This window comes from Bombus impatiens, unplaced genomic scaffold, assembly GCF_000188095.3.
Source record: "Bombus impatiens unplaced genomic scaffold, BIMP_2.2 scf_0647, whole genome shotgun sequence".
Classification (NCBI taxonomy): Eukaryota; Metazoa; Arthropoda; class Insecta; order Hymenoptera; family Apidae; genus Bombus; species Bombus impatiens.
Genome location: NT_177066.1, coordinates 920846 through 943752, shown reverse-complemented (window position 1 = coordinate 943752; position 22907 = coordinate 920846). Strand labels below are relative to the sequence as shown.

Sequence of the window (22907 nt, the reverse complement as noted above, 5' to 3'; positions counted from 1 at the left end):
CCAGTGAGTGCGTGCGCGCGATCGACGTAGAGCGCCGGTGTGCGAGTCACCAGCGTGGCGATGCCGATAGGGAGAGATTGGAAAAGAAAGAACAGAGAAAAAGACATGACGTATGAGCGTGTCGTACCAGCAGCGAAAAGGGAAGGAAAAGGTGTTTGCGCCGGCTCGTCCAAGGATGCGGTCTCCTTCAGGCTTGGCCTTTAACCCTTTGCGCTAGTACGTCTCTACCCGCAATCGCAATCGAATCGAATTCTATTACGTTACTTTCCTGCTATCCACTCGATTGGATGGAATTTCAATCTTGTAGAGTAGATTCGCGAGGATGGCCTACGTGGATCTTGCCGGTGACTAATGCAAAGGGTTCGCTCGTGATAGTTCGTGGCTAAAAAGGATAGGGTGTAAGACCGGTAGGCGATATTCGATCTACGGTGCAGTTTAAATCGAATGGTCGAAAGCAATCGAATTAAAGAGGGAGGAGCCGGCTGTATTTCTTTCCATAGAGTACGATAACAATGAGCTGAAAGAAAGAAGAAAGAATCGCGTACGCGATAACTTTGTTCGAAGTATCGTCGGAGTGACGATCGTGCCTCGGAAACGGCCCGAAAGGGAAGGACAACGACCAGAGACCAGGGACATTGGAGCGGATTAAACGATATCGAAGGGAAGACAAATGCGGGAGAAGGAAAGGCGAAGACAGGAAGCGGAAGGCAAAGTAGGGCTGGGTCGTATTCGAAGCCTACCACTCCATCGTCTCCGTCGTTGGGGGTTTTCCGCTGTCTTCCCGTAGACCGATATATTCCTGCTTTCCTCTTCTTTCTCAACTTTCACCACTCTCCGAGGACAGTTAAACTCGTAACCGTGATTCGGTGATGGATCGCGTTACCCAAGAGTATTATTGGCCCGGCGTGATGTTCACCGGCTGAAATTCACCGCATCCGGAAGTAATCTTTTCGCGTGCATACGTGCGTGTGTGTTGGTTACGCGCGGGTGTCTATGCGTGTATGTCGTGTACGGATGTGTGTATATGCGCGAATGTGTATATATTGTATATTATATGTGTATATAGCGTAATGTATTACAAGCGACGATGCAAAGTAACACTCGGACGCGTTGTACGTACTGAATAACGAGACGGAGGGCAGAGCGAGAACGGAATCGTGAGAGGCACTGGTCCCAACGTCGCACCGATCGCACCGACGACTTTGCGTAGAGCGCCGCGTCGCCGGCGAGACGGCTCGACGGTAGAAGGGGTTGCCAGAGCGCAGGCGCCCAACCGGATCGGGTCGATAGTCCGCAACGTTACTCCCTGTTTTCCTCTCTCCTTCTTCGCTCCAGTCCCCTCTCTGTCTCTTTCTCTCTCGCTCTCCGTTTCGTATCGCCTTTCTCTCTGCAATTTCTCTTTCTATCTACCGTGTGGCTATCTTCGTTTCTCCTTAGATCCGACTTCCAACTCTCTCCCACTTTTTTAGCATTTTTACGATTTTTCACGTCGCTGTCTCCGTCTGCCGCTATATTCCTCCTCGTGTGCCTCTTTCTTTTCTTCCTGCTCTCTGTTGCCTCTCAGTCACCTTTGTTTTTCGCCCCGTGTATCGCCAAGGTACACTCCCTTTTGGTCAACCTGTCTCTTTCATCCCCTACGAGCACCGTTACCCTTTCTGAATTTTCTTCCCGTTTCTTCTCTCTTTCTTCTTTGCGCTTCTCATTTACTTCGACTATCGCTTCTACGTTTCGACGTTCCCCGCAGCAACGTATAAATTTTCAAAATGCTCTCTCAACCGTGACGAAAGCCATGCCCTGCAGGATCTTACCCTCCTACGCCGATAATAGTCCTGCGGTCCTTACTCTCGAGATTTATCCGATGAGTCTCGTTGCTTTAATACATACACGTGTACGTGTATTTACATCATTTCGAAATTGCCCCTTAGCCAGTGTCTCAGAGGTTTATTTTTATACATTTTCCCTGTGCAACATCGATTTACCGATCTGATCCATGCCCTTTTCGTCGCAACGCGAAATCTGTGCGAAAAGACTTTCAGAAAGTAGCTCGACTACAGAGAGATAATGGCACGCTGGTACCCTGAACACATTTCATATTTGTCGATGCATCTTCCACGCTGTTCCGCAGAGGATTTCCTGCGTAAAAATTCCATCGTCTTATCCTGACGTGCGCGCGAGATTTTCTCGTTTTTCCGCGACGCTTCCCTTCTTCTTCTTCCTCCGTGGCTGTCTCCCACCCACGCGAGCGTTAGGCGGCACTCGATCGTGCATCTTTCTCCCCCTCTCGACTGTTAGTCGTCCCGTTCGCGTAGCCGGCGCCGCTATGTCGGGCCAGCGTCGCGACGCTGCTAACCTTCCTGCGGATGCAGATATAGGCGCGTTTTGCGGCGTTCCATGCTTCGACCACCGCTTTTGATACATACTTTTACATTGTTCGTTTTTCGACTAAATTCCTCCGTTTTTTATTTTTGCTTTTTATTATTTTTCTCTCTGTTTTTTTTTTGTTTCCCTAATTTCTAAAAACGGCACGTGCATGATTTTCTCTATTCCTCGATGTTTCCTCTCGATTTTTTAACGGGTGAAAAACAATGGAGAGAACAGGCGCGGTTGAAATTCGTACGGTGAGTTTTGGACACGCAGCCGGGGATATGGGTTACGAGGGGGACGCTGATTGTTCGAATAGACGAATAATGGTTCGGCCGGTGCGCGAATTGAAAAGGGGCGAGACACGCTCGAGGGATTCGCCGCGATCCGCGGATCGTTTTCGATATTGTGTCCGCCAGTGTACAGCCGTGTCTGGCTTCAGCCGACTGATTCAGCCGACTATCGCGTATTGTTTGAATAAGGAACAACGGGTTTATGGCTGCGGGAAAGATCTAAACCGATAAGATTATTAGGCGCGATCCGAAGAAACCCTGGCAGATTCTGTTTAAAAGATAGAAATAAGTATCGTACGCTCCGAGGCAACAAAATACGAAAGAACGACGGAGAACGACGAGTACCGGTATCATTTGCGAGATCTTGCGCTACGATTGCGTTACCGCGTAGAATTTTCTATTCCGATCCCGACTCGACTGCAGTCCATCGTGGCCATTACCTGTGCATCAATCATACCTAATCGACTTCTAGGTATCGTTTCAACCTTGAGAAACTACAGCTCCGCAAACATTGCCAACATCACACAACAGATACGATTCGACTTATCTCTTGAAGGGATGATCGTTACGTAACACCACGTAATATATCCTGTTTAGCCGTGAAACACTTATTTTCGTTGGCGGGAGGGACACGCCTGCCAACCATTCCCGAGTAGCACGTTTCCATCGACCCGGACTCTCTTTCCCAGCGATATTCTCCGGCACGTAGATATTCCTTCGTGTGCGTTAAATAACATATCCATGACCTAAATAATCCTGAATTTCATCATCTTCGATAACCAGACGTAGAATGTTAGACGTCGGCTCAAAAAAGCCTCTCGGTAGATCCTCCCTTATACGTCGTAGATACTCGTACTCGCGAATGCAGGACTGCAAATGGAAATGCCTCGTCTGTCTCTCGAAGGAAGCGTATCCTTCTTCCTGCCGCGAATCTTGGATCAATCGTGCAGAAGACCGATAGAGGGTTAACGCGTCTCAAATTGTATTCGGAAGAAGCAATCCGAGCGTTCGTTTAAGCAAAGTACGAATCGAGTTTAATTGATACTTTTACTCTATCTTTATTTAGCAGCTAATTATTCTAATTTTGCGAGTGCGTGCCACGCCGATAGAATTGGATTCGACGCGTCTATAGAGTAGATAGTAATTTCGTAGAATCGTCAAATTGGTAAGTACAAAATTTGAAGCAACGATAATTGGCTGACGAATTTTCACGGTTAGCGCGTCTACGTGTACTCTTATCTATCCTTCGATCGGTTTCTTTGAGACGTCGAATCGCTCCGTAATTAATTCGAGCTGCGGCTCGGCCGCAGCCACGCGAAGTGGATGGAAATTGTTAAAGAGCAAAGCTTTAAAAGAAAAAAGTAGATAAAGTAAGGACTAGGAATTAACCGTTCGCACTCGACTATTCCAATCACATTTTCATTAGATTCTCCAGTAATTTTAGCAATTCCATGAAATCAACGATTTCAACTGCCGATGAAACTTACAAGTGCCTCGAATTGATCGCACTCGCCGTTTTAATCCTACAGTCTCGCGGAATATCGAATATCTGTTATTTCTACTGGATCCTGAACATTGAGAATCTTTGATTCGAAATGCACGAGTGTACGGTCATAGATCGAAGAATTAACGATACGCAATTATCGCGAAATTCCTGCAGACACGATCGAGAGAGAAAAGTAAGTACGTACGGCCGACACGCGAAATTTATACTTACCTGCGCTATTAATATATTTAGTTCCACGCGGCCGCATCGTATAGCGTGCAAGCTACAGAATAAAATGTTGATTTTTATATTCGCACGTGTACGTACGTACCACCATCTACTTGCGACTATGCAATACAGGCACTGGTGAATCGCGTATGCGGGCACGAGTTTTTCAACTTCCTACGTGTTCTTAAAGCTGTGTGTGCCTAAAATCGAACTCCATGTAGAGACGAAGATTCAAACTCTAACGGCGGGGGCTGCAGTTGTCAGATACAGCGTTGATCGTTCCTGTTATCGTCAAAATTATTTTCCTCGGGAAAAATGAATACGAATCTCGAGCAGCTTGCTTCTCATTCTATCCTTTCTTTCTCAGCAAACGGATAATCCGCGCACGTTGCTCGAAACAATTGGATACTTTTTAGAGACAATTAGCTACTTAGCGTTTCGTTTCTGCTCCTTAGAATCTAAAAATTGTCACGAAGGAAACAATGTTCTAATCGTTGCATTTACGTCTACGCTCGTTGTTCGGCTATGACGCGATATAGCAAAAGGATTATCCGATCTTTGTTTCCGTTTGATCGTCACGCGAACAGCCGACTGATCGTGGCTAATTACTGTAATTGCGCTGAATAGGGAAAAAAAGAAAGAAAAAGAAAAGAGAGAAAAAAGAGAGTACATCCAGTGTCCTTGACAACGCAGCAGAAATATACCGAAGGAGGAAAATTGTTTTGTGAGGAAAAAAAAGTGGGAAAAAGGGAAAAGAGAATAAGAAAGAAAGCAAAAAAATGCTTTCGCGTGGAGCACAGCCTCGCATTGTTGTTTCCTAAAGTTCCCATCCTAAGCAGGTAACCGGCCTAATTTTCGTGGTTAATTAAAAGGAGACGAGGAGACGCGCACGATACCGGAAGCGCGACGTTTTTTCATCCCGGGAAATTTCAGACGGATGGGGGGAGCAGGAAAAATAATGAAATTATAGGACATTATGATATCCAACAAAGAGCACGTCGACGGCTCGATTTAATTCTCCTCCGCGAGAATCCTACCACCGGTAATCACCACGGCTCGTTAAAAATGAGCCGAGCCTAAAGGCAGCGTCTATGCAGCCGCAAGTGGGTTAATTAAAATCTTTAGCCAAGTATCGTACCGGTGTACGCCTATTTTGCAAATTTATCGCCGATCAACTAGGGGAGTTGATAAAATCCTTCGGATAAACTTCCTCCGAGACGTCTCTGCCACGACCAACTAGCAAATTTTAATATCACTGCGAGCTTCAAGAAGCAACGAAGAACGCGATAAAATGTAGAATAATTTAAGAAGCGTTTCTACTAATATCGATCTTACGTCTAAACAATATTAATTCGAATCGACTTATTTAGAATAAAGTTATTGCCGAGAAACGAAAAGACTTAAATTTACGTAGCTCTAGAAGCAATAACGCGCTTAAGATACACTTCTTTACTTCGATAGATTTTCTTTATTTACAACGTAATGTAAATAGATTGCTAACCCTAGTTTCGACGAAAGTAAAGGAAGCTCGATGAGTTAATGTATATAAATTTCAAAAAAAAAAAAAAAAATGGATTTGGGTTAGTCTGACGTTCAAGTACAGAACGCAATGTACGTTGATGTTAATTTCATGTTGTTCATGCGCTGTGCTGTTAAGTGGGTGACAGCCTTTAACAGGGGTGCCGGTCGGAGAATAGAAGAAACGTTTGGTCGACACGCAAAGTTCACTAAAGCATAACGTTGAACGTGACCCAGCAGCACATATATATACACGCGAGTACCCTGCGCTTGCCGATGATAAGTTACGCTCGACTTCCGCTTCCGTTCACTGCATCCACGTTCGGTCGCACGTACGGCACCTGCTCGAATTGCATGAATTACATCGCATCCAATGCACGTTGGTGTGAAATAGAAAAAAGAAAAAAGGAAAAAATAGCAGTACGCCATATGCCGTAAATTTATTTGCGATGCTTTAACCATTCTCTCTCCCTTCCCTCCTTTTTCGTCCGTCATCAATCACAATAGCAAATGTCAATCGCACATAGACGTTTATAATTTATTCCATTGGTCGGTTGAATTTTCGACGATCGGGTCGTTAATCAGGCGCGAGATTAATTTTAAGCATTCGGTGAAATTAGAAAAATAAGGTGTCTCAGGAATTTGTTCACATATGTAGGTAAGCCAATACGGCTTTGCCAACTTCTACACCTACAAGACATAATAGCAAGTGGTTCAAGTGGACTGCAGAAGTGGAATTGGTGTCGTCTTTTGTTCTCGCCGAATCAGCACCAACCTCTTTTTCTTGGCATTCTTAGAAATCAATACGTGCTTCCTAAGTTTCTAATACACGGCAGGCCTATCGCTAGTCTATAATATTATATACACGTTGTTTGACACGAATCGTCGAGTTTCTTATTACAGATACCTAAGCGGGCCGGTTCTTTCGAATTTAGCCTAATGAAATAATTCGACGATTTCGTGTCTTCTATCTTACATGATGGAACGCTTATTCTATCCGTGTGTCTAGATCTGTGCGGATGTATACGGCATAATGACCCTCTCGTAGTTAGTAGCAATGGGGCCACGCAAACTTGGAACGTGTTTAATCTGTATAACATGTAAAGGAAGGATCGTATAGGTGCTAAAAGGGTAGAACCAATTCGACTGTTCAAAGGATAGGAGAGGTAAAGGGTATACAAATGCAAGGCCCGTGAAAAAATAAAACATTCAACTGATGTATTTTAAGAAAGGTTATTTTTATATATTGTCACATTATACAGTAGGATTTTGAAAAGTTTACTCTTTCGATATTCGCCGAAATTCGTGTTCGCGGAGCAATACATCGTGTGAAATCCCTCGTGATTGCGGATTGAACCGAAAATGCGGATAGAGACCGATAGCCATCCTTCTTCTTTCAAGGAAATTTTATCACGTACCAATTCGAGTGTTACCAATGATAATGGAACGTATCATGGTATCGTTCAGTTTCTTTACAAAAGACAAAGTATAAAAAAAAGTAAATGGTTTATATCGTATAAAAAGTACTAAAAAAAGACAAACTAATGAGAACATTTTGCAGATAATACCTAAATCAAATTTTTATGTCTACGAGATAAAAATGCAACGTGCTGATAAAAATACGATATTTAAATAGAAAGAATAAGAAAGACAAAGAAAACGAATCGGTACGAGATAAGCATTTACCAAATACACCGCCGCGCCGGATGAATAATTTATCGCATCCATAGAAGAGAAAAATCCGAATATCGCACGTATAAGTTTGAAGAACGCCAGGGAAATATGTAAATTACTCGATCGTTTCGGCTTGGCATTAAATCACAGGAGGAACTTGAAATGAAAATTGCATCGTGACCGGCACCAAAGCATGCTCGTACCGATCGATCGTTGGAACTTGCAACTCATAACACTTCGACCATGCATCAGTAAAGGTGAACAAACTCTACGTGTTTCGACTCGAGACAGCTACGCCACATAACCTACTCTACCATTGCGACTTTTCCAATTTTACGCTTATATTTCGTTCGTAGAGATAAACAAAATATAGTAAAAAGAAATATAATCGAACATCGAAATTAACTTTAATACTTGTAAGGGTTCGATCGTATTAGTATCGAGATTTAGCGTAGGTACGAAATATTTCACATCGAAGACGCTCGTGTCGCTCCCGACTCGATCGCAATATGGCCGTTCATTTCGCAAGGAATTAACGTTTCGTTTCGCTCACTCACCAGATATTGCTTGCAATGTCTTTTATGCTTAACGGTGCAGCGTTTCTTCTTTTTGGAGGCACCCGTGGTCAAGCCGTTTCCGGGCTTTTCTTTATGAGGCGTCGACAGGTTTCCCTTGTTCGCGGGCATCGCCGTAATCTTCGAGTCCACGGAAATTGGGTCGTTTTACCTGCCGACGACCGTCGAGACAGATCCACCGTTCGGTCCACCGACGAAAGTGATTGATAATGCTCGAAACTTCTCTCTTCTCAGTATATAGGATGCACACGTGAGCGATAGTACATGTGTACGTATAGCTACTGGATATGCGCAAGGACACTGGACTACCCTGAGCTGATTATTCGAGGCCACGCCTCCCGTCTTCCGACCTTACATCGTAACAACCGCCCCTTTCGAATTTTCAAAATTCACCTACAACCTGTTATCTTCAATGCCTTTTTTTTATTCATTACACTCTAACCAATCATTGAATTTGATGTCGTGGTTATTTCACGCAATCGCGAGTGTTCGATGTTTAGGCGCCTTTTGAAAATAATAAAATCTAAAAAAAAATGTGGGGGATGTTTGTTAGATACCAAAAAAATGCTCGGCCCTGGACATTTAGTAGCGCCGCTGTTCGAAAGTGGTAAATCACTTAACTACGTGATACGAATGGTTTTAAACAAGGATGAAAGAAATATGTACATACTTACATATGTATAGTATTTGTTTTATGATAAGCGTTAATTAATTTCTGGTTCCACTGTTGGCAATAAACAATTAACTATGAATTCGTTAATAGCGGCCTAAAAGAAAATATGATTTCTTGCGTTCACTTTTTATTTTGAGAATTGTATCGGAAACTCTCGAAATGTTTATAATTCAGCTCATAGTGATAATTATTTTTAATTTATATTACATGAAAGCCAAAAATAAAATCTCTGTTAAAAGTAATTGTTTTGTAATACTTGAAAGAAAGCAAAAAATACGAAATTTCAATCGGAATACGATCATTGTACAATTATGTATCAACACTGATTGTAAATTGTGATTTTTTTAACAATAATACACAGTGCTAAATGCGAAGGAAGAAAGTACTTTTATCAACTGTTTTGGTTTTAGTTACTAGCTTTGCCTGTGGTTGGTAAGATGACGCTGTACGGTATTTATCAAAAGGAGAGGAAGGGAGACGAGTAACGTGCAACGGAGATAGTTGAAATAAGTTGACCTGTGTCTCCGCGGTCGAGCGCGCTCGTTCTGCTCGAAACGTTCGAGCACGAAACGTTGCGTTAGTTTGTCGTAAATTGAGTTACGTCTCGTCGTATCTGTTGTACGGTTCGGATATTGCATCGTGTAGTCCTCAGTGTGTGCATGTGTGTGTGTCAATGATTCGTTATTAACGGTGCAGTTCGGCCTGATATATCAGAAGATAAATTATGATGGTCTGATCGCGGTTCCAACATGACTGTGGATTTCGCCGACTACTTTTGGGTGAGTGTCTTTTCGCTTGTTATCCCAGAATGTCATCCTCGTTAGATTTAGGTTAGGTACGGAGAGAAACCCTCTTCCTTTCCCTTTTTGTCTTATCCTGCGTAAGAACTCTTAACAAACTACTCTCGTGACTGTCCCTACGTCACGCTATTGTAACATTTTTTGTTTTCGTCTAAATATTATCGTGTTTCACCTAATGAAATCTCCTTTTCTGTCTTTCTTCCACCGTACTATAATCATCCTCGTTCTTCTCCTTTCCTCTTTTACGCGGCACGTTTGTCTTTATACTTTTCCGCGAATACAAGGTTATTCATTTCACCTCCTTGTCATCTCGTTTTCCTATCATCTCCATGACCTATGGAAAAATGATCGCACGTTGACATATGTATTACGTTTTCTATGCATGTTTATAGTTTAAGTGCAGAAGAAAGTGAAATTGTTAGGTTTGTTTAAAAGTTCCAAGATCTTTTGTCATAACTTGTATTATTAATTATATTTTCCTATTGTATAGTTTTACATATTTCGATATAAATTTTGTATATTTTTCTTTTAAGATGATTGCAACACAGATCTCTACTAAATGAAAATTTCCCTTTGTAGACAAGAATTATTGGAAATTTTGCACTTTTTCTATGCTTTAACAAATTTTAGCGACATAAAGATTCAAATGTTTCTTATAATTTTGTGTTAAGGGCTTTAGTTTTATAAATGTTTTGGAGGATTTGACATTGTTTTCCTGACAGAAGCATGGTACAGATAAGATAGCTACCACTTCCTTTCATTTCCCTTAAAATTTTATCTATTGGAGATTATTATATGTAGGATATAATTATGATGACTCAAATATCAAATTTTATAAAAAAAGGCTATAATGATTCATTTATTTTTTATGAAGCTAATGTTTTATTATAGTATTTAAGAATTTATAAAATAAAAGGGATTTTTATTGATCTTGCCTCCTTCGCTTATATTCTATTGAAAAATATTACAGAATCTATAGAAAAAGAGTTATAGTCTATTAATTTAACAAAAACAAAATTTTGTAAATTTTATTATTCCGTACTAATAAAATTTGCAATAAAAATTTATGCCATATGTCATGAGTGACAAGTAATATGTACAATAGGATGATAAGAGTAATAATATGTAATGACAGCTTATTGTAGCGACGTTACTCAAGTGTTCTACTCTGTGTGAGTTTACAGCATGATCAGGGTTCAAGTGTTAAGTGGCTAAGTGGTCTTAAGTATAGCTTTAGTATATGTCTTTTAGGCATGATACTTTAATTGCAAATGAAATATATTTTCTATTAATAAAAAAATTCTTATCCTAGTAACATATCAGTAATAGTTCTCAAGCATTTATTAATATGTATTAGAAGTAAGAAATGAAAGTGTATTGATATATAAAATAATGCATTGTGAATGCACTGTAAATGTGATAGAAAGTATTTAGACAAAAAGAATATTTTTCTGTAATTCAAGGGCGAAAAGAATAATGGATATGACGTGTTATATCATAACATGAAGCATGGTGCAGTTGCAAGCAAGGAGTTGGCTGAGTTTCTGAAAGAACGATCAACTATAGAAGAAAATAATTATAAGGTTCTGAGTAAGCTAGCTAAACAAGCTGGCAGTAGCAGTAGTACACAAGGAACATTTGCACCTGTTTGGGCTGCCTTAAGAGGAGCAGCAGAAAAACTTGCTGGTTTGCACTTGCAAATGGCCCAAAGAGTGACTGAACTAATAAAAGATGTATCAAAATATACAGATGAATTACATAAGAAACACAAGGCTGTATGTAACTTTCTCTTCTTAATTTTCTTATATAGAGATAAGTCAAAGTTTTAGATATTTTCTGCAAATAATTGTTTATATAGAATGTGTTAAAATTGCTAAGCATATTTAATAAGTAATATAGTATGGATTATTCTAGTAATACATAGAAAAGATATTTACAATAAATTTCATTGTTTTATATTAACAATTAAAGCTTCTTTTATGTTGCAACATGTTTTTTTTATTTGTGGCACTTATTGTAACTATTTATCATATTGAAGTATGAATCATTTTGTATATTTTATACTCTATCAGTATCCGCCCACAGTCAGGTCACTAGGTTCTCTCAGACATTAGTGTTTGTAAAGATATAAAGATAATGTTTATCAAATAACACTGATAAGCAATTATTTGAAATAGCTAATTAATTAACATATTACTTTGTAGTTGATTTTGATGCTTGGTTATATTTATATTATAAAAAAACATATATGTAAACAAAACAAATAATATGTAGGTAAAAGAAGAAGAGTCATCTACCTTGGAAGTTGTGCAAAGTATACAGAATATTACTGTGACATTACATAAGGCAAAAGATATGCGTATGCAAAAGGGTCTTGAATTAGAAAAATTGCGGAAAGACAATGCCAGCCAAAAAGAATTAGAAAAAGCAGAAATTAAGTTTAAAAAAGCACAGGACGATTACAAAACTCTGGTTGATAAATATATGGGCATAAGAAATGATTTTCAAACCAAAATGACTCAAACATGCAGGGTACATTTCTAACTTATCACTCTTAAATGAAATTTTCTATGAAAATTGGCATAATACTAATGAATCTATTCTTTCCTTATTAAGCGATTCCAATATGTAGAGGAAACACACTTAAAGCATATGAAGGAGTTTTTAAACATCTATGCTGATGTTTTGCAGTCAAATCATGAACAAGTTGGTCAAGTTCATATTGATTTTAAACGGCAATGTTCAGACATGACAGTGGACAAATTATTAGAGCAATTTGTACAAAGCAAATATACAGGTTTTGAGAAACCAGGTAAAAATCTTTGTAATATATGGACAGAGTTTAGTATTTAGTACATAAATCATTTTCTCATAAATCAGGTACATTCGAATATGAAGAGATCATAACAGGTTTAGGAGAAATGACCAGTCATTCTCAGTTGGAAAGCAATGTTGAGACACCTAAGGAAACATCAAAAGGAGCTAATGGAGAAACAGGCGTTGCTGGTAACATTCACAGTTCAAAAAACGATCGGGGATTAAAAGGGGAGGGTTGTCAGGTGGATGAGGAAAAGGGGACGGTACAAGAAAAAACAAATGAAAATCTGAATGAAAGAGACAGAGAATTGTCACATGCACAAGCCACCAAGGCTTCCCGGCGTACTACCTCGCTACTCAACCTGTTCATGTCCAACTCCCAGGGTAGGTTCTTAAAGTTGAATAGAATGTACAAAACCTCATTCTATTTTAATTGCAATAGTTTTTATCTACCTTGATGTAATGTAACTTTTGGTTATTATTATAAAGTATCATACTTTAACATAATCAATATCAATTATAACAAATTTTATGACTAATAAAATTGTTAAAATTTAAGCTATTTAAAAATACGTGAAATTGATTTTTCCAGTCACACATTATGTCTTGGTAGATGTGTTTTGCAGTTTTTTATTTATCACATCAATACTATTTTATTATTTTATTCACATACATACACTTGACCAATTTATTTTTTAGCACTGAATCACAAATTTAATTAATCTAGGCATATGCGAAACAACTTTATTGACTTATGCTTATGTGGTTGTGTTACAATGCTTGCGCGTTATAATCTAACAATAGGTGGAGGATGACATTGCAAGTTATCATGTATTCCAGGGGGTTTATAAATGTATTTTTTTTTCTTTTTCTTTAGCATAAATATTGAATTTATAAGTGAACGAATTTACTAATTATGATTAAATCAAATTAATAATTAAATTAATTATTAATTAAAAATAACTTATAATTAAAATGTAATCAACACTTTATATACTTACAGTTTTTATTATAAGATTATCAGGTTCTTTTTAATACAAATCTGATGATAAAATGATATCACTTAAACTAACATCCCTCTGGAGTGCTATTGATGCCACTGAAAGTGCATAGTGTAATTAAATTTTAATAGATATAAGTATGAAAATAGCAAGATGAAGAAAAAAGGGCCATTGGAGTCACAGATCATTGAAAGATATAAGCAATGAGTGTTGTTTCAGACAAACAGAAGCAAGCAGGGTCTGGTTCGGCACCTGCAACTCCTCAGGGGAACAACCTGCCTCCTGCTGTTCCACCTCCCAGCATCTCCAGGAACCCTCTCAGAGGATCTAAATGTAACTGCTTACATTGTCATTACCTATACCCTTGCCATATCCATTACTCGCATTTTAATGTAATTACTAGACTATTGGTACTATTTTACACACCACAGTATAGGTACTGTTTTATACACATACACATACAAGAGATCTGTATGAAAATGTTGCTTTATTTGGTAGTTAGATCAAAGCATTTAAGGTGAGGGTTTATCATTAGTAAATTTCTGCAGCTTTCTATAACATTTTTTCAAAACTTTATTAAAAATTATTTAAGAAAATATCGATATTCATTAAAATTTACAAATCTTTCCAAATTTTGCTGTTGTATTCTAAATGTTTGCATTGTTACTAATTATACCTAATTGTTCTTTTTTATAAATATTTGATCGATTTTTTTAAGCACTATTTAGATGTAATTAATTATAATGAAAATATCAAGATCCATCGTATAATTAAAATATAACTGAATATAACTAAAAATTATATGAAATATAATTAAAATGTAACATAAATAAGTGATTGTGTTCAGTTGAAATTAACGGAGAGATATATTTGTATAGAATTTTAAGTGACCAATTTTAACGAAGCACTCCTTTCACACACCTTTATCTTTATCTTGCTCTATTGGTTGTTCTCTATCTATGGTATTTGGTAACAGTTTTATTACCATAGCTCTTCCAATATAATTCTATTGTCATACAGGATATGTGGTTAAATAAAATATCTGGTGACTTACAGTGGTAACGTGTATTATGGTTCCTCCACTCTGCACTCTTTTAGATCAGCAGTGTACGTATACTAACATTGTTCAAGCACACTAAATTAATGTTACGTGCATAGAGACATATTGTAAGATAATAACTGGTGATATACTGCTAATTCACAGATAATTAGAAGGATACATATCTAACATTAATTTATTTTTAGCTTTGAAAGCACATTTAAAATATTTCTTCAGTCAACATAAATGGTCTTATATCTGTAGATACATCTCACACAATAAAGGGAAGAAATATTTTTTGTTCTTGTTTGACTAACACTGAAACAAGCTTGCTTAGACAATAGGCTTTAGTTCTAGAATTACATGGTAATCTAATCAGGCAACTTAATATTTTGTTTTTTTGTTTTTTTTTTTCATAAAGTGTTACTTACATAAATTGTTTTTCTAACAATCTTTTATGTAAACTTATATCAAGGGGTTCTTCTATCAACACGGCTCATTGTGAAATTTTTATTTATATTTTATGCTCACTCTTCCTTGATAAAAAAGACATTATTAATTTAACATAGAAGTTAGAGTTAAGAAGAATTGTGCATTTTGGAAAGTTTCTGAAATTGAAACTATCTATGGTGTATTAATAAAATGGTAGCAAATTTCATGTCATACACATTGATTCATAGATATCTCCCATTTCCTTTCAAAAAAAACCTTCAGTACCTAACATCTCGAGGCTAATTCTTGAACGGGTCAATTGTAAATTAATTTTTGAAACTTTCTCTGTTGCCTCTATAACAAACACATGTCCTCATAGAATTAATTAAATAAAGGGAGTTGGATTTGGATAAAGTTGAAATACGAATGTGGGGTTGGCTACTGACGGGGCCTCAGGTGAGCCTCTTATGAGTCTGTTACTGCATGGCTCACTTGTAATTCGTATTTATTTTCCAAGTGCAGATATCTTTTATGATATAGCGTAATGTGATTCTGCAAGCAACCCTTTTTATATTCATTAGTCGCATCATTGTCCAATGTAGTTATTGTAAATGTTCCTTTTGTATCACGATATCTCTTTCCCCTCTTGTACTTCTTTTTTTTTTTCTTTATTTCATTGAATGTTCGTAATGCTAAAGTTAATACGATTAATCAATATGTACAAGGTTCAAAATTATTATATGAAGTTATCGTATCTCATTTTCGAATTATCGTCACTTTACTCGTAATTTCGCATGTCGATAGTTAACATCTTTGCTTGCAGAACATGTGTATCGTATGCCCTACCGATTCGTAGAGAAGTATACAAGAGATATACAAACACGAGATGAAATTGCGTAATCTCTTATATATGGTTAACTGTTCTGAGAAAAATCGAGAAAAGAATATCCTATCATTAACACTGTAGGAAGTACATATGTCATTATTGTTAGAAAAACAATTTAAAAGAAGAAATTGGACTTCTGCAGATCTGTATATGATTTGATGGTGATGGTGTATGGGTTTTCTTATATCTCTGCTAATGTAACGTGCTATACTTTTTTGCTATTATCTGTATCTCCTATCTATTATTTTTAATGACTTAATGCAGCAATTAAAACTATTTTGTCGATTTTAGAATGTGCTGATATGTTTTTCTGTTGAAAGATCGTTGATGTTTCAAAACGAATATTAAGTTGTAAGAGAATATAAGTGTAGTGGACACAGAAATTTATGTCAGCATAATTAGAGAGAATGCTGTCAAAAAAGAGCTCGTGAGAAGTGCATCTGCTACTTGTTGATCCGGTGACAATTATTTTGTTTGTCCTGTAGATATTTAATCACGTTGCGCTATGCCTTAAACACTTGGAAAGTAAATTGATTTCTATCTGTCGTTGAATCGGAGATTTTATATTAATTTCTCGATTAATGATATTATCTTTTTCGATACAGATACGTTGACACCGCAAACGTAGTTCCTTTCTGCTTCTTACAATTAGTCTTACAATTAGTTTATAATTATTTCCTTTTACTCTATATTAAGAAGAGTAACGCCATATCAATTAAGTTAATCAACGAAATAATTATTTGATAAAAATTGCTTCTCTCGAGAGTAATATATTATTATTAGACTCGATTTATGCACCTAAATGTAGCGTTTGACGCTAACTGCGATTAAAAGGTACAATTTATTTTCCATAATAATAAACGAGTTTCCTTGATTCTTATATATTATAGAGAAGAGAATAATTTTTATCGTTTTTTTAATATTGTAACGACTAGAAGTTAGAAATACTACATGTCATTGTAAGAGAACTTTTGATATCGAGTATTCAGATTTACTACGAAAAGTTAAGTGCTGCTTTGTTCTCTACATACCGTGTGTCCACAACCAACAGGGTTTCTTCGCAGCAGAAGAGAGAAAAGAAAGGAAAAGAAGGCGAAAAAGAAGAAGGATATTGTGGAAACGAGCAGCAACAAAGAAGAAAAGTCTGACCTGTCAGTATATGCTCATTCAGCAGATCTAGTGCACCAGAGATCAATCCTATGATCGAGCTTAAAAATTTATCATTGGAGAATATTAAAACCATGATAACCAGTAGCACAAATAGCATTTTTATACAAAAAGCTTGATCATAGTATTAGATCTTATGCCTACCTCCTTTATTCTTTTTTTTTTTCTTTTTATTCTTCTTTTACAATTTTTATTGGCACGTTAGTACCGCTAAAGCACAATGATGTTGTAACGTAAAATAACGCACGATTATTAATAATTTAGTTTCTGATACGTAAAATAAAAGACAGAGAAAAGAAAGAGATTTTATCATGTGTACATGATGCACTGGGCCTGCTGGAACACTTGAGGGTATATCCTACTGAACTGTGCTAATTCTATATAATAGGGAGGATAAGGATGACAGTAGAAAGTCTGAAACACCGACACCGGAAGTAGATGAGGATGGTTTCTGTATTAGACCGAAAGCAGAGCCGTGGGAGAATGAGAAAGGATTTTATTCTAGCTCAGATACCGATTCCGAAGATGAGAGGGAACGAAAGATCCGAGTGGAAATAAAACCACTAAGCAACGGCGGAGCACCGATGAGCGCCAGCGTGGACGAACTCAGGGCGACCGTGGAAAATCTATCGTTATCGCCTGCACCGACGGTACGTTCTTTATTTCTCTTCGATTTTTCTTTCTTAGGTGTTAATACTTTCAGAGGATCTTTTTTCTCCAACGATATCCTTCCGATTACGTAACAGGGACGCAGAGGATCAAATAACGATTCAGATCATCATATGAAAAGGTCTCAGTCAGTGTCACAGCAATTAGGAGGTAAGCCAAGCTCGGATTTACTTGGCCTAAACTTGTTCAATCCTAGCAGTACACCATCGAGCGCCTCAACGCCGACTGGTAGTCATCCGTACGCGCCATTGCAAAGTCCTCCGCCACTGTCTTTGTCACCGACGCCTCAACCACAGCCGCCACAATCCGCACCACCTACACATCCTCACCCACGATTCCCTGGTGAGTTTACGGGAGTCTCGTCGTCGCACTATCTGCTTATCGGGACGCTTTCTGTGTCTTGTCAAAAGTATCATGTCGTTATATGTGTACTATGGGAACTTAGGCTATGTACAGGAAATGTAGAAGGTTTCATCGTTTGCAGATGGAGATTTGTTTTCGGAAGTAGGAGACATCACTCCGGCCTTACCTCCCAAGCAATCCGCATCCTCCACTCCGACAGGATCCATCATCATTCCTAGACCTCCGTCCCGAAGAGGAGAAGGTCCTTCGCCAAGGGGTAGAATGTCACCGGCAACTATATCCAGAGCCGATAGCGTGGCTAGCTTAGAATTTCGTACAGCTGGTGTTGGTGTTGGCTCCTCCAGGGGCCCATCTCCGCTCACGATTGGACTCGCAGACACTATACCTTTAGCAGTTGCTTTCCATGAGATAGTACACTCTTATTTCAGAGGTACCGATGAAACACGGTGTCAGGTGAAACTCAGTGGAGATATGATGTTATCGTTTCCTGCTGGTATCGTCGCCGTGTTAGCGAATAATCCAAGCCCTGCGAAACTTACGTTTCGCGTGCGAAACAGTAATAGATTGGAAAAATTGTTCCCTAATAATCAGCTTGTCAGCATGTAAGTTACGATAGGATGAAGATTGTGGTAAATAGTTCGTACGAGAATGTTCTAATATTGATATTTTGTACAGGGATGCAACGCAGACAACTGTCGACAGTACAATTTTTGAATTCAATATGAGTGCCTTAACTACGTTGTTACGCAAACAGGCTGAACAAAACCCTTCAGCTTCGTATTTTAACGTCGACATACTCAAGTATCAAATCAAGTGCAAGGAGGGAGCAGGTTCATGCCCTTTCCAGCTGGTTGCCTATTGGAAGTGTGAAACGACTCATACCGATCTTAAGGTACGTACTTATAGTTGATACATTACTACAGCAATCTTTTGCTAAACAAACAATTTACGGGTGTTTCAGATTGATTATAAATATAACAGTCGTGCTATGGCTTCTCCAAGTCCACTGCTAAACCTTCATGTGGCTGCGCCCATAGACGGAGGTTTCAAGTCACTGAATAGTAAACCTCAGGCACAGTGGTTACAAGACACGAATCGGGTACTGTGGAAGTTCACGGAACTGTCGCAGCACAGCGAAGGTAACGGCGTAGGCTCATTGAAAGCTCGGGTGGAACTTGCGCATGGGCCAGGAAACCAAGGAACCATATTCACACAGTTTAATTGCGAAGGGACCACGTTATCTGGTGTTGAGTTCGAGCTTTTAGGCCCGGGGTATAGATTAAGTTTAGTAAAGCGTAGATTCGTATCTGGTGAGTGATTTACTTTCTATATTTTTGTCTCTATCTGTTTGTTTCTTTAGCTTCTTTAGTTACGATAGTGTCCTTACACGCGCGATGTTCTTACAAGAAGTTAACAATGTATATAAATTACATTACGAGAACAATTTCTGTGTACTTTCAGGAAAGTATATTTGTGATGGAGATTCTGACTCACGAAGTAGATACGCTGCTCCACCATCCAATGTGGATTGACGACTTCCAGAATGGGCGCCTCAATGGGAGAGCCTGCCCATTTAATATTGGCACTTGCTTGTTCATTCACTGCCCATACCACGACTAATGTTCGTTCAAATTCGAAATCGGCGTGGGGAAGCCTGTTGGATACCAAAGAACGTGTGCGATACAATAATAAGATTACATAGTAGACGAATAATTTGTACAGATGCCGTGATGCTACGTGATTTCCATATAGCAGAATGTAAAGTTTATTCGCGTTACGTGTTAAAAAAGGAAAAGAAAGGATCTTGGATACGAGAAAGCGGCAAACGAAGATCACATAAATTCGTATCCTTCATAAATTAAGATGAGTATGGTACGATATATATGATCCTAGGCGAAGAAAATATTTGGACAGAAATGTAACGAAAAACATAGTTGGACTTCGTAAGTCACTCGCTACCTGATGAATAGCGTTCTGTGTTTTATAACTTGTATATTTTTCAATTTTTCTATATATTCTCGATTAGATTGTACTATTTTAGTAAAGTTTGTACGTGATACGTAAACGAGGTGTAACTACGACGACGACGATGACGATAACGACAGCAGAAAACGTTTAAAACGTCGAAGAGTAAGTAGACTTTTCTCGCATAAAACCTTTGGTGTCCAGCATATTTTTCACCACGATATTCTCGCCATATTATTGTGTCTATATATATATATATACATATATATAATCAAAATACATACGTTATGACTTTTTTTACCTAACAGCACGGAAAAGCTCTAGAAAAGATCATCAAACAGTACAATGTTCTTAATCTATTGTTAAATTTTGCGTTAATTTTAATGTAATTATTATATATTGCTATCTTATCGTTAAGAAGGTTTGAAAGAAATGTAAAGATTCTGTAACACCAATTAACTTCGTGTCTGTACATTAGCGTTTCTATTTTATACGAAGGCCCTATATTTACTTTTTAAATTTTTCGATGTAGTCCTATGATATACGTTTTCAGATCTGTTTTTACCGATATCCGCGGAATTTTTGAAAAAATATTTGGTTACACGTACATTTAAAAAATTAATGGTTCTCGAAATGAAATCGTGTTTTTCGTTTCACAACACAATTCAACTTTATTGCGCGGCGATTCCTGCGTACGTTGACGCTGGTAAAGAAAAAAAAGCAAAAAAAGAATTGCAACGTAGTTTTGCTTTATTTATGAACAAAGAAAATAGCGAGGACGTTAAGAACAAAATGTTCGATAGATTAGTAATAGTTCATACGTATACTAAGTGAAATTGGCAAGTAATGGAAAGGAAATGCTTTATTAAAATGATTAAACATACGATTTTAACATTGTAACAAACAAATTAGTTGCGCGATTTGCGATTAATTTTTTAGATCTTACGAAAGTTTCGAAGAATTGCAAGTTAAATTTCATGGTAGTTCCACAGTGATCGTTTCATTCTTTCCATTATTGCAAAATTAATTCAATATTTTTTGTGTAATTATCATTAAATATTTCCTATATTTATTATTTTAAAACGAGAATTACTACGTTAACTTTTAATGTGAATCGACTGTATCCTATCGTTTTCTTGTTTTTCCTTATTCTTTCATTTTCAGTATTTTTTGTAATGATTTTGCGATATATTCCTAAAGCGAATCGACCGTTTTTAGAGACAGTCCATCTCGTTTAACAGTTACATGTGCATACATACCGCCTGTGTGTATATGTATATGTGTATATAAAAACGAAGTAATAACTTTAAGAATAAGTCTGAAAAAATCGAATTCGAATATTATTATATAGTCCAGCACACACGATGCTTCCTTTTGTGCAAATTTAGATTATCGGCAACAAGTTGTATCCTCGTGCATAGTTCACACAGTGTAAAATATTTTTTTAGTTTCTTCCATTCGTTTTAAAAGTTATAACATTTTACTTTTTAATTTTTTATCGATATTTTAACAAAGCTATTAGATTTTATGAAAAATATCTCGTTTATTTCTTTCCTAATGTTATATTTATAACGTCCGATAAAAATGACAAATTCAGTTAACATACTCAAAGATCTGGATTGTCTAATTTTGATCTATGCACGAGTCCCAGTGATACTTGTTGCAAGGTATTCGTTACCTGGCTCTAAAAGTGCATTATCCTTTAAGCTATGAAGTAATTCGTAGAAAAAGTGCGAACGCTATGTTTGGTTATTGGATGACAAGCACGGTAAACTTTTTTATAGCTATCATTCATTTGAAAGGTACATTGTAAGATGATTTTATATTTTAAGAAAACTGTTTAGCGTTTAACCGCGAAGCTCCACCTCTATTTTACGAATTTACATTTCATTTTGTTATTATTATAGTAATGATTACTATTATTATCATATACTCATGTGAAAAAGGAAAACAAAGAAAAGGTCTACGAAGAGCAATATAAAGAAACCATCTAAGTAATGCGATAATATTGGTGACCACTCCATTCGATGTTGTTTAATACTTAACAAATATGTTGATATGTTTCTTTTAGTAAAGCTTTTACATTAATTGATCCTATTCTGAAAGCATTTGATCGGAAAAAATTGTTTGGAAATGTTTGATTATGTACATCGACAGTATTTAAAGATTAAATATCTATCTTTGGTACATGGTTGGGCATGATAATGTTAAAAAAGAAAAAGATAAATAAGGACGAAGAAAAAAAGAAAAGAGCATACGATTATTATGGAGTGGTTCCTGCGAAAAATCGACTGAGCTCTTCTGTGATACGCAGATGTCACTATAATTTCGTAATAAATGTTTGTAACGAAACATAATTAATGTTAGTATGATCGCGTTCACTTTCTTCCTGACTGAATTCCCGAACAAAGAACTGACGGTGTTTAAAAAGAAAACGTGGTTTAACTACGGCTTTTAATCACCCTTTGATATCATTACAGTCGGGCATAAGTTTTTTCGATTCCTATGCGTACGATTACGCAGAAATAAAACATATGATTAGATTTTATGCGACTCGCTTTTTACGTATTATTGTAATAATGACGAGAAATACAATTTTATCAGATTCTGATAAATAAAATCACACACACACACACACACACACACACACATACACACACGTACACGAAAGAAACTTTAACAAACACGCGCATTTTGTGTTGGAATTGACACGCATACAAAAAAATAAAGGCAGTCGTGTGTACAGGACTTAAAGTCATGTGTGAGAGAAAGGGAGCATGAAAAAGGAATGAAAGGAAGAGAGAAAGAGAGAAATGCGTTAAAAGATAGGATTGCAATGCAATTGCATATACATAATAAACTCTTATACATAGTATAAATACGAACAAAAAGATAAATTAATACGATATACATGTTACATGATACATAGAATGGTTATGTAAGCCTGTTGACATGTAATG

The 22907-nt window shown here is 37.3% G+C and overlaps 2 protein-coding genes across 26 annotated transcripts in view; one reads left to right on the top strand and one right to left on the bottom strand.

Annotated features, from left to right (window-relative positions):
• The window catches only part of LOC100749059 (proteoglycan 4), a 47943-nt gene extending 39441 nt beyond the window's left edge, over positions 1 to 8502 (bottom strand). For 3 of the 18 annotated variants that reach the window (XM_033322537.1, XM_033322541.1, XM_033322545.1), the window contains exon 1: positions 8118 to 8487. In XM_033322537.1, coding sequence (XP_033178428.1) covers positions 8118 to 8246 — 129 coding nt within the window. In that variant the 5' untranslated portion in view covers positions 8247 to 8487. Of the gene's footprint in view, positions 1 to 740; positions 1219 to 8117 lie in introns of those variants that run through there. The other 15 variants (XM_033322547.1, XM_033322539.1, XM_033322544.1 and 12 more) reach the window with 13 other exon arrangements.
• A 795-nt stretch (positions 8503 to 9297) lies between these two features.
• LOC100748582 (F-BAR domain only protein 2) lies at positions 9298 to 21276 on the top strand. Of its 8 annotated transcripts, XM_033322555.1 has the most exons (14): positions 9298 to 9587; positions 11072 to 11383; positions 11883 to 12140; positions 12225 to 12420; positions 12489 to 12809; positions 13646 to 13759; positions 16835 to 16934; positions 17339 to 17600; positions 17697 to 17746; positions 17819 to 17961; positions 18104 to 18584; positions 18658 to 18874; positions 18944 to 19292; positions 19444 to 21276. In XM_033322555.1, the coding sequence occupies exons 1-14, from the start codon at positions 9558 to 9560 to the stop codon at positions 19512 to 19514; spliced, it is 2904 nt and encodes a 967-aa protein (XP_033178446.1). In that variant the 5' UTR covers positions 9298 to 9557; the 3' UTR covers positions 19515 to 21276. The 8 variants fall into 8 exon arrangements, with proteins under 8 accessions (XP_033178446.1, XP_033178445.1, XP_033178448.1 ...); XM_033322554.1 differs by having other exon boundaries at positions 16835 to 16925; positions 17697 to 17961; XM_033322557.1 differs by lacking the exon at positions 17819 to 17961 and having other exon boundaries at positions 17697 to 17769.
• Positions 21277 to 22907: the final 1631 nt, after the last annotated feature.

Bases quoted from the DNA above. Each gene is read 5' to 3' on its own strand.
- LOC100748582 (XM_012389528.3), top strand. From the start codon at position 9,558: ATGACTGTGGATTTCGCCGACTACTTTTGG. The intron at 12,810-13,645 runs GTAGGTTCTTAA...GTGTTGTTTCAG, and splicing joins GTTCATGTCCAACTCCCAGG to ACAAACAGAAGCAAGCAGGG. The intron at 19,293-19,443 runs GTGAGTGATTTA...GTGTACTTTCAG, and splicing joins AAAGCGTAGATTCGTATCTG to GAAAGTATATTTGTGATGGA.